The 12,708-nt window shown below is 37.3% G+C and overlaps 1 protein-coding gene and 1 long non-coding RNA gene across 2 annotated transcripts; both read right to left on the bottom strand.

Moving 5' to 3' along the window:
* Positions 1-2,899: 2,899 nt before the first annotated feature.
* On the bottom strand, positions 2,900-3,704 carry LOC136250789 (uncharacterized). The gene is made up of 3 exons (XR_010698718.1): positions 3,488-3,704; positions 3,247-3,331; positions 2,900-3,037 (listed from the first exon to the last, which is right to left on the bottom strand). It is a non-coding gene; the product is annotated as an uncharacterized lncRNA (long non-coding RNA).
* Positions 3,705-7,542: 3,838 nt separating this feature from the next.
* Positions 7,543-11,151, bottom strand: LOC136250788 (uncharacterized). The gene is made up of 2 exons (XM_066043077.1): positions 10,754-11,151; positions 7,543-10,572 (listed from the first exon to the last, which is right to left on the bottom strand). Exon 2 carries the CDS (start codon positions 9,169-9,171, stop codon positions 7,633-7,635), a length of 1,539 nt encoding a protein of 512 aa, XP_065899149.1. The 5' UTR covers positions 9,172-10,572; positions 10,754-11,151; the 3' UTR covers positions 7,543-7,632.
* Positions 11,152-12,708: the final 1,557 nt, after the last annotated feature.

Raw genomic sequence — 12,708 nt, 5'->3', positions numbered from 1 at the left:
CTTGTGGATCCTCCACAAGTTTCTTCTCAACCAAGTGACTCTCAACCAGCAAGTAGTTCTCAAGTGGCAGACAGTCAACCAGCTCAAACTGAACAGTCAATAGTTGAACAGCCACCTCTGAGAAGATCTGCACGACTGCCGAAGCCAAGGAGACCCTGGTCACCTAGTAGCAATTAAACTAAGAGGGAGATATAGTATCTTAAGAATGTAATGATTAATCTGGCTCACATGTAGTATTGTGTTTCATTATTGAGTTTTGTACACGTAGGCCAGTTGTAAATTTGCTAGGCTTATAGTCGTAGTTTTGTATGATTTGCTGTTGTACATGATTGGTAATCATTGATAATCATTCTTAATCGAACCCTACAATAAAATTGTCATGTGATAATGAGAAGTCTTAGAAAATTCAGTGAAGGTGACCCAGTTTACATTGAAGATTTCAGTCATGCCAAGTCAAAATGGGTTTCAGGAACTATTCAAAAGTCAACAGGCCCAGTGTCATTTTGTCTGATGGGAAAATAGTAAGGAGACATGTTGATAACATCAAGGCCAGATACAATGCTACAACCAATGGAACTAATGGATCAGAGTTTGACTTAGCTTTTCAATCAGAGCCAGAACCAACTGAAAACACAGCATTCTAGTATTCCTGATCAGTTAACCACATCGGATGACACTACTGAGACAACTACAATGTCAACATCAAGACCATCATGATTTAGAAAACCTCCTGCTAGATATGATGACTTTGTTGCTACTGATGAAGCCTCAGAACTTGAAGAGGAGGAAATGTAGTAACGTGACAATGAACAGACTTTATTACTTAATGAGTGTTGATGTAATTGTATCTGTATGGTTGTATGACGTCATTAAGTAGCTACACTATTTATACTTGTAAGACTGTGTTGTAAGTTAGTTGCTATATGTGTTGAGTTGAGTTATTAAAAGTATATAACTATTAAGCGTGCGTGTCTAGAACTAGCTTTAGGCTCCGGCTAGAAGATACAATACTAACCTCTCCTCACGGATCATTCTGGTTGTTAGCTCCAATGGCCTCACTGCGTGAAGGTGTTTTATGGAGTCCAGTCAACGAAAATTTCCTCAATGAGTTTGTCTGCATGAACAAAAATAGTGAGGTGAGTGATGCTGTTCTATACCATATGCGTATTTTGTACCGTACGCGTATGGTACGTATGGTATATACCATACGCGTACGGTACGATTTTCCGTACCATACGCGTACGGTATAGACATACGCGTATGGTACGTACCATAATTATGCGTATTATGCCTTTTCTCAGTATCTTCTAGCCTTGCCATCTTCTAGCCTTGCCATCACCTAGCTACAATGGGCTGTCTTTACAAGCATTTCTAGCTGAGCAAACTTAGAACACAACACAATAATCTGCTTACTACTGAGCTGTAACTATAAATTTATTCATCAGCACACACATGCATTTTATCCTTGCCATGCCCATGCAATACCCACTATAGTCCTATACTAATGTACCTAAATCTTATGTACATGATCTCACTTTGTCTGCAGAACTTTACATAAATGGTACTGTGCATGTATGTTACTTTATACAGTAGCTATCAGAAGCATGCAGATGGTCTTATAATATACTCAATTATAAGTGTGGATAACTGACAATTTACAACAGAATTGGGTAAATAAGCAAGGAGAGCAATTATAACATGCATGGTAGCTAGTAAGTTCTAACTAAATTATACATAATTATTAGAGGTGTGCGATGACTAATTTAGACATATCTCGATATTTCCTTTGAGCTTATCTCGATTATCTAACATATCTCGATAAATGAAACAATTATTTATTTTAGTAAACTGCCAATATTGTAACCAGTAATGTGAGCAAATTGCAATTTGAAGACTATAAAAAAGTGAAAAATGTTAGTCTTAACACTGTTCCCAAGTGGTAGGAGAGTTGAAGCCTCTAATAATTATACTGCTTGCGCAAAGCTAATAACTGGAAAAATGAACTTCATAAGTGCAGTGGCGTAGCCAGACTTTTCGCCATGCCTGGGCAATGGGTGGGCAAGCCATTTCCCATGCAACACACGTACACATGCCCATCTTCATATGGACATCAATATAACATTTTAAAATGCTTTATGTATCATCCTACACTATACTGTATGCAAGATGACTAATATCAACCTAATATAGAAGCGAACGCCTAGCTAGCTATTGGCCTTCTAACATATTACATACATCTATAGCTACATGTGTCTTAATACCAGACTACAAAGATTCTTGAATTAAAACACGAGGCGCTCTATCACGTGATGACTATGCTCTGCCACTACAGTTGTTAGCCTAGAAAAATGGAAACAAAAAGAAAAGAATTGCTGACTGAACAAGTACTCCATACCGTTTGAACTGAGCAGTATCCACACGGATAGATGGGTGCTAATTTCACAAATATCTCTAGACTGCTTTGCCTCCCGAGTTTTGACCACACCAATAGCTACCGTGATCACTTAATCCAAATGTAAACCGTCCAGCCCACCATGCATAGTGAAACCAATTCTTTGTCCGTCACTCCTTGCCACAATGCTACGCGGTTTTTTGTAATCACGTGATCTTGCTTCTATTTATTGCCTCTTCTATTTGTGCACAATCAAGTTACTCGTAGGGAAAATCCCTTGGATAACCCCATCTCTGTTTAGCCAAAAAGAAGGAAACCATCGACGAAAATGGCACGGTGAGTGTTGTATAAGTTGTGCAGTGACTAGTTAAGTAACTTTAGTCAAATCTCGAGCTATCCAGCCCACGTCTTTATAATTACTCTAGGAGCTGATGGTGGGGCAAAGAAGTCTGATGCCCGGGCAATGCCCTGGCTTGCCCGGGTTTGGCTACGCCACTGCATAAGTGTCATCAGTTGTGCAACATGGCTCCTCACTGTATTTGCATTTATACTATGTACACTCTTCTTCTTTTGAGGATCCAATTTCTTGTTTACGTACTTTTCTTGTTTATACATACTGTAAATAGTATATTCATCACACTGGACCTACAGCACAAATTAATGTGGATGTTGTTAACTTTAAAGAGTACATTCAGATAAGAGTAGCTAAGCACATGTAGCTAAACACATTGTCTTCCCATCCACAAGCATGACAGTAAGTAGCGAGTAGCTATACAACACACTTAACAATAATAAAACAATGCTACTTAATATACATTCATTACTGAACTATACATTAGAACTCATAAACTCACCATAAAATCTCTGCCATGTTATGTTTTCCTACTTCATCTCAGTAGGCAATGCACATGCCTCATTCAATAGCAAAGATTCAGCGAACTACAGTTTAAAAAAAATTATTGCACAATTAATTACTATGCACATCAGTCTTAGAGTATAGCATGTCTAATATTTCTATAAGCTACAGCCATGCAGATTTACATTAATTTGCAAACTAAAAACATTACTTTCTCTACAGTTATATCTCTTTGCTACCTCCCTCAATGTTATTGTATCAGCATTCTCCAGGTCTTCCTCTGTTTGAGCAATCATTATACATTGTACTTCTCGAGCTCATCTGATTAAAATTGTCTGCTCAACTGTGACACACCTTTAGTGCCACCAGGCATAAATATCCATTTTTAAGTGGAAGCTAGTGTATACTAGCAAATTAAAGGTAAACAATAGATTATATGTAGCAACAATAGAATAAAATATTAAATGAAATAATATATGTATGCCTGAAAAAATTGGCTCCGTTTGCCAATGGATACAAATTATTTAATATGGTTGCTATGTTGTAACCAATCAGAATGCAGTATATGGATAATTATATCAAAATCTTGTGTTTATATTTAGCTACAATGCTACCTCTACTGGCTTAGTGTTTATATCACTATGCATTCCAGTTATATTCATTGAAAAATCGTGAATATTAATATGCTGACACAATTCTACAGCCTAAAAGAAATCAATGTCTTTTGTCCTAAATAATGCTTTAACTTCAAATTTCAGTTTCTGAGTAAGACAAGGAGCATACTGCTCTTGTTTTATGTTGAAGGGATAATTGGGCACCTTTAAACCCAAACACATTTTACAAAGTTCATATATACAAGTATAGAGAAACCCTTAGTATAGAGTTTTGGGTAATATCGCTCTATATAGCTTTTAATTATTGTACTAATCTTTGACTATCTTCAGGAGTATTTGTAAACACATAAATATTATGTGTGGGTATTGTTCTAATTGTAGGGAAGTGTAGGTAGACCATTTATAAGCAAAACAGACTACTGTATATAATATTATTAATCAATAACTGAAAGTACACAATAACAACTAACTCTTACAACTACAGTACACAATATTAATGTTACAGGTATACATAAATTACATTATATTACATCATGTCACATCATTACATTACATCATTAACTCTATTATAGATATGAAGGAGGAGTAGCATTTGTAATAATGGCCTAGTTTTTGAATTTTCATTGTATCAACAATGGATCATGAATCCAATAAGAAGCAATATATGTGTAGCAATTGCAGCCACAATGTACTGTGTGGAAGAAGAAACAAAAATTAAAATTTACCATACGTTGTCAGTGTGTGCAGTTGCTATGCAACAGCTAGATAATTTGTGACCGGATTTGCAAAAAGGTACCTTTTTCACAGACAAAATTTGACCCATGTATATTTTGAACTTCAGGGTTTCGTAAGTTTTTGAACATATACCTTATAATTGCCTGCATGCAATTATCCATGAGTGTACATGCAGTAGCTATACTAGTATCTATCTGCATTTTGATACTAAGAGCAAGTTTATCAGTAAAGAGTCAAGTGTTACACCATTTTGTTTGCTGGTATGTAAAATGTGTGGAAAAGGTACCTTTTCACAAATCTGGTCATTTTAACTCAACTATTCTAAAGAACGTATACAGTATACCAGCTTGTGTACTTTCAAATCAATTACACTGTGGATAAATGAAGTCATTTATTATAAAAATGCAAGATGGAAATCCATGACAAATAAGGCAGTAGACAGTAGGACGAGGCAATAAATCAATATGTACAAAAGTCAGAAGACATCAAGAAAATAATCCACAGGTGCTTACATAAACCATCATAATTATATGGGTGATGGCTCTATTGCATGTATTTTGTGGAACTGTCAGATGCTTTGATGAAATGAAATGTTAAACAGACAACGAGATACATTGTTATAGCTATAGATATACACCAATGACTACGTATAAATCAAGACATTATATTTAATCCCCTTCCTTTGATTTATATTTTTCAGACTTATACTGTATGCAGCTAGGTGTTATCATGTTTTTCGTAAAGCTTCCAACCCAGATGATTGACCTTTATTAGTTTTGACAATGTAGAATTTCATCAGATCCTACCAGATCAGCAGGACTTAACACAATTCAAGATTGGATCTGCCAACAGTGTGATGAATTCATGATTGTTTTTATCATATATTGTTCTAAATCAAGATGTCAGTTTCATCACTTATATATATAGTCATGCGAGATATCATGTTATTCTTTTATTTTAAGGAATGCTTTATTTTAAATAGGTTTGCATCATGCAGTAAAGTAAATTATATCTTAATCGCGGTAAAGCTAAATTGATCTTAGCTTTAGAGAATAGAATAGCTATAATCAGACCAACTTACCCTGCCATTCACTAGAATTGACACATATAAATTCAGCTTCTTTCCTTCCACTGCATGCTATATGGAACAACTTGCGAGACTTTTGAAGCTTCATGTTTAACAACCTTCTTATAAATGAACTGTAAAATTGTTAGTTAGCTGTAGCTATATATTTTGATTTGTATATTGCATTTATACTCGCTGTGCGAGGTCTTGCAATTATATAATAAATATATATGATTGCCCTATTAGAGTATCTCGATCTTCACTGAACAGAAAGACTAGCTCCTCCCCCCTCCCTCTTCCCCGAACAGAAATGAAAGCAGAGTGCCATCAGGCGTAGTCAATAGGTACGGCAGTGCAAAAATCTTCTGCTTGATATTATACGCATACCAGGTTAGCTATACTCAGATGGTACGATTTCCCGTACCATACGCGTATGGTTGTACCGTACGCGTATACGCATATGGTATGTACCATACGCGTATGGTACAAAATACGCATATGGTATAGAACAATGCCACGTTAGCATTTATCGTGACTATAGTTAACTTGTGGTTTGTATCAGCCGGCCCAAGCAGCAGCCGGGCTCGCCGCCGGGTCGGCCAGAAAAGCACCAGTAGTAGGCATTCCAGTATCCGAGATTTTTTAATAAAAAAATTCTCCGTATATTCCCCAATAGAACCCTGGCACAAAATGACAACTCGTGTTTAACTTGGGATTGCTCCGTCATCTGAGCTCCAATGAGGATGAATATCGCTGTGGGGTTTGTCCACACGCTGATCATCATGAAAATCTTAGTTTTATCGTGTGCGTTACATATAAGTACGTTTTGTGTTGTTTTGTAATCTTTCAGTTCAAGCCTTGTAATATATGTAGAATACTTTAAAACTTAAAAAAAACGTACTGTCGGGTGGAAGGTAGTCACTGGTGCTTACTTTAAAGTGCGTAGTTACTTCACTCGGGTTAGCGATTTTCAGCTCCAGAGCAATTTTCTGATGGCTGAGTCATCTGAGCTCAAAAGTATGAACCACTTCAAAGTCGGCCATAACAATGCCATAATTGAACCACAACTCCACCTTAGGTATTGTTGCATCATTGTGGCACCTCCACTTTAGTTGTTTACCTTTATAAGTTGTTAACTTGATGTTTTTACCAACTTGAGATAGCCCAGGCACTTGCCTATATGGGTATACACCATTGTATTGAGAAGTGTGCAACAGGTGAAGCATATTTGCTCACCACAAAGTATACAAAGATCACTGAGATCCAATAAGACCTGAAGTTACTCTCATTACATGTACAAACTTGCAGCTAGAAGCAACTGCAGTTTCAAGATAGTCCAGATTGCTAGATGGCTTCCTGATTCAATTGTGCCATTTTTCCCTTTAAAATGTATGGGGAGCCCTGGAGAAAAAATGTACCTTTTTTTAGTTTTTAAGCACTGTGCATGCCAATGTAACTAATTCCAACCCAACAAACTATATATTTCTGAGATCGGCAATCAATACTCTATTTATTGAGCATATAAAAGCCTGTTTTTCCAAAATTTAAAAATCGGGCTGGAATGCCTACCAGTAGTACTGTAGCGACCTCGGACCAATTTTAATTATTGCATATTTTGCATTTTTTACATTACAGGTGTGTAAAGAAATTATTGAGGATACCAAATCTGAAAACAGATTTTCAATATCTTATTTCATTGCCTTTTTATGGCTAGTAATGTCTGCCAGTGTAAGGCTTTTTTTGTACACAGTTTCTCCATAGGGAAAATGGCACCAAATTTTCTACAACTCATAACTTCAGTAAACGTGAGAATTTTTCCACCAAATTTGGTACCAATAATGTAAACATGTATAGAAACAAATTGCACACTTAAGCCACACCCACTTTTGGTTTCACAGGAATTTGTCAAATTCATAACTAGAACACACTAAAATCACATACACTATATACAAAAACAAAGATAAAAAACTTAATCCACAAATTCCAAATCACCTTGTTCAATGTCCAAAAGCAAGTTTAAGAACAGAACTTGGTTTTCGTTGTCATATTGGACATTATACCAGTCATCTGTACCAGGGACAACATCTAGAATCATTCCAGAGTACCATTGCTCTTCACCATCAACCATCCACCTGTGCTTAATTCTTCGGCCGATTAGTCCTTCTTGGTCTTCACTAGAAGGTGGCAAAAAAAGTTTGTGCAGGTTGCTGCAAACTTCTTCTACAGACAGCTTTTTGTTATTTTTCGAGAGGTGGAATATACTTTTATCTGCAGGGCATTGCTCCAAAACTTTCTGTCTGAAATCCAATTGAACTTTCAAAGCATGCAACTTGCTAGTTTTTGATTTTAGTTTTGCAAGACCATCCACTACATGCTGTTCATTCTGCCATAACCCAAACTTCATGACTGCCTTGGTAAGGTTTTCTTTCTCTCGTATCTTCTTTTCTCGCAAACGAAGCAAAGAAGCCTGTTTTTCCTGTAGAAGTTTAGCACAGTCTTCAATCAGCTTCTTTCTCCGAACTTGATACTGTCGCTTTAAGCCGGAGGAACTACTTCTTGCTTTGTGTAGCAACTCACAGCGCTCAGCAGGAGATTTATCATTCAACCAACTAGCAGTTTTGTTGTTGCAGAACAAGATCAAAGCTTCTAGTGATAAAATGGATGCATTTGGTTTTTCCCTGAGGAAGCAATCCAGCTGTGCAAAATCCCTCTCACTGATAGTGTTGGTCTTCGGAACAGACTTTGTTTCTGCAACCAAAGATACATTTGTAGCATCATATTTCCCATCAGGTAGATGCTCACCAACAAGTCGAGTTAATAAAGATGAAAATGCACCAAACAACACAGTAAGAATCTCCTCTACAATATTATCATACCCACTTGGTGCAAATAAGCATTCATAGATTGCATCAACAGTTGGAGGGAAATCTTCAAAGACAATGGCATTACCAGAAACCACAGTGGAAGCATTAATAGCCCACTTATCTAAGCAAGACAATAAATTCTGAAATCGTCCATTCATATCAAGGATAGATATATCTTTGTCTTCTAGTACCCTCCAAAGGGGTCCAGTGATCACTTTATTGATTATCCCCAATGCTTTGCACCCAGCTAAATGCTCAGGAACTGCCAAGTTTGCAGAAACAGCCTTGAGTAGCTGATTTGGAGTTTGCCACACATTCTTAAAAAAATCATTGACTAATGGAGCAATGAAGAAAAGAGCACCAGCATCATAGAAGACAATGTTGAAGCGATTTCCTCGAAATATTGCTAATGGATTATGAGGTACACCATTTTGCTTCAAATAAGCGGTGAAGTGTTGGTATACACCGCTTTTCTCGCAGCCATGTCTGCTAAGAGCCTTACAAACCGTTTGAATTATTCGAACAATTCCAGGTTCTGTTTTGCGAGCTAAAACATGTCTTGATGGGACTTCATCAAAGTAAGCATTTTCCCATTCAAGCAAAGTGGATAATACACAGTCAGCCATGCCAACTGTTAGGTGCATTCCACAAAAAAAAATTGTTCAAAGATGACAAATTCAGCTGTTCTTCCTCAGAGAGAGCATCCCATCCAGCTACAACTGATGGCAAGATTTCCTGCCTGTAGTCTTCTAGCAAACCATTGAACTTTTTTTCAACTATATGCCGATCAGACATTGTATTCTTAATATTTGCTAATATTTTATCACCTATTCCATCACCTTCAACAGCTTCAATATCTGCAAGGATCATTTGTAGTGATTTGAGGGTCAGATCAGCAGATCCAGTAAGCATTTCACATAAGCCCAAAGAATATGAGCTTTCTGGTAATGAAACTTGAAATCTGCCATAGTGTTGCCCAAATTTAGAAGTTCCATCATTGTGAAGCGTCAAATCCTTTGTTCTAGTTAACTGTTCTGCAAGCTGTTGGCACGCAAGTCCCTTCATTTCAGATGTCATCTCAATCAAGGTACTTGGCTTTGGTAGGTTTTCAACATTCATACCAGCAATATGTTGCAATACAGATCTAATCACTTTTTCAACATTCTGTGTGCTCACATTTAAACTCATTAGCTCCATACAGCACTGTTGGACACTGTCAAGATACAACTGTTTATGTTTTTTTTGTCTTCAATGTTTGTGATTCAAATTCTGTCTAACGTTCTGCAAGTTGATCTCTTTCATTTCTAGCAATTTCTACCTCACACATCAAATCCTCTATTCTTTTTTCTAGCAACTCCATGCGTGCATCAAAGCAATTTTCCAATTTCAATAGCTGAGAATCCTTTTCTATAATAACATTCTCCTGCTTCTTATTCAATCGACTAAGAGCAACCCGATTCTTTTCGCTTGCTCTTTGAGCTGTAGCTAAGCAACTGTGAAGTCCGCGGTTTTCTTTAGACAATGCAGAAACTTCAGATTTAAATTCTTTGATTTTTTCATCCTTGCGTTTTAATTTCTTGTTGACATTTCTTACACAGAGCTTTGGCTTCGCACTTACTACAACCTTTTGCTGTACTTCTGCACTAACATTACTTGGTTGTGAATGTTCTACTGCAGGTATACTCTGCTGTGCAAAAAAAGGCTCCTGAAATAGTAGGACAATCTGGTCACTATGTTTGTTACGCGAGAGCTCTGAGCATTTCTTGTTCAGTCTGAATACAAGTGATTTAATAGCCGTCAGTGTTAATGGTAATACATCATCAACCATCAATGTCAACCACTCATAAAAGCAATTCCATGAAAAATTACAGTTAACTCGAAATGCATTTAGTTCAAAAACCACTCCTTTAGTAATCGAAGATATCGGTACGGCTGGTAAAATGTGGTTAACAATGCCTTGAGCAGAGATTCCAACTCGCTCACAGTTTTCACCAATGTAAGGCAGTGACAAGGCCATCTCCAACCAACAATTAACACTATCAATTCTACACAATAGACACATAATCATAATAATATGACCCCACAACTACAATACTGGCATTCCACGAAATTCCGCTAAAAATAAGCTACCGAAAACTGACCTAAAACAATCAATATTGAGGCTACTTCACGAGACAAAGTGTTAGCTACCTACACGAACTCTACACTACACCATATTTAGCTCACCTAAATCAACGTAAAAGAGTGTGTTTCACCTCAAAATGTGTCCAGAATCGAACTCAGCACCTTCACTTTGCCCAGGGAAGTCTCAAAACGACTCTGAAAACCATCAGCAAATTCACCCGCACTCAACGAACTTTTTTCTACAGAAAGTATGCGGACCTAAAAATGTTCCGTACTGTTTCTCCGGAAATGCTTAATCCCGGTACACCAAACTTCAGCGCTATAATGCATCGTTATTATAGATTGTTTGCTGAATGAGGGAGAGAATAAGGCTTCCCTGTTTTAAAGATACGAAGAAAACATTGCAGGTAGTGGAAATTTTGGCCAGTCTGAGGTCGCTACCAGGTAGTAGTAGAGCGGCTAAGCGAAAAAATCGTTCACTCTTTGATAAAAGCACCAAACTCAGGGGCGGACCTAGAAATTTTCAGAGGGGGTTTCTGGTTCTCTGGAATTGCAACTTCAGCCTAGCTGCAAGTTGAACACCAAAAAAAAAGGTCACTAATATAATATAATACAGTATGTATAACTCTTTGTAATTTTTATCACTCAGGTGAATCGTAGGGGCGCGCGCTGTTTCAGAGGGGGTTCTGGAAACCCCAGAAACCCCCCTAAAACCGCCCCTGATTAACTTGGTACAAAATCTGCTTAATTCATACTATTTCATATTAGATACGGTGCCATTAAAATTACCAATCATGTCACACTCAAACATCCTGAAAAGTAAAACATGTATTGGTGAAGCCATAAAAGTATTCTGAGATGCCTCAATAGTAAATATACTGAAATTTTGCATCTGAATAGCCAAGCAAGGGATGGTCATATCCAAAAGCTGATCAAGGGACGTTCCCATCCAGGTCATTAGCTTGCCATGTTAAGAAACATGGAGGGTCATGGTATGTGAAGCCATAGATGTGCAATATATTATTTATCGTGTCTGTACTTTTAACACTCAAATATTGGCTCCATTAGAAGTGCTTAAAAACAGGTTATTTTACCACACTTTGAAAGATTTTCTGATTACACCTGATACATTCATGCTATTTAAGCAAAAATGAAGATTTCAGATGCACTTGTATGGTTTCCTCACTGGCTTATAACTTTAATTTTAAAGTTCCAAAACATGCCCTAAGGTAATGATTTTGACATGGCACCGTATCTCAAATGATTTAGTATACCCTACTTAACTTCCACAGAAAATTTGGTGCTTTTATCACAAAGTGAACGATTTCATCAAAATTAGTAGGGATCATGAAGGTCCATGATGCATGCATTGCCGGTACGTACTGCAGTATGCCAAAAGGCAGCCACCTGTCGAGCTGAAGCGACGTCTAACTAAATCAAGCCTGTATAGCCTTAGCTGTCACCATGTTGAGATATATACTTGCCATCGGTATTGCCTAGAATTATAGCCAATGCCTGGTCTCACTTAGTCACAGGGGGGAATAGTGCACTACTGCAAAGGAGTGTCACGTAGCTAGGTACGCACTATAGGTAGATTTGTGACAGGACTTGCCAAAATTTCTCTCTGACTTGTGACTAAGAGTACTTTTCAATCATTGACCAGTGACTAAGCAAAATGATGGTTTTTTGATTGTGAGTTTGAAATTTTTACCCTCAAGCGTTGATTTGGGTGGCCTTGACCTTTAACTTAGACTTTGACCACAGTCCCAGATCTACCTAGCTACAGTGAGTGCTTGTGTGTCCCCCCTTGTACTGCAGCAAAAATAAATATTGCTATTATACTGCAGCTACCATATTATGTGTGTTTCATATCATGTATACTGTACCATATTCTTATCAAGTACGATTAAACAACTATAAAATTTTCAATGCTAGTTGGTCAGTCTCTGTTAGTATTGGCATCTGTAAGAAGCTTCTACAGCAATGATAGGTACACAATAGATGCACTTGCATAGTACTTCTAGGCCTTCCCTTTTCCTTCTCCCAATGATAACAGC

The sequence above is a fragment of the Dysidea avara genome, chromosome 3 (genome assembly GCF_963678975.1).
Source record: "Dysidea avara chromosome 3, odDysAvar1.4, whole genome shotgun sequence".
NCBI lineage: Eukaryota > Metazoa > Porifera > Demospongiae > Dictyoceratida > Dysideidae > Dysidea > Dysidea avara.
This window is presented reverse-complemented; position numbering and strand designations above follow the sequence as displayed.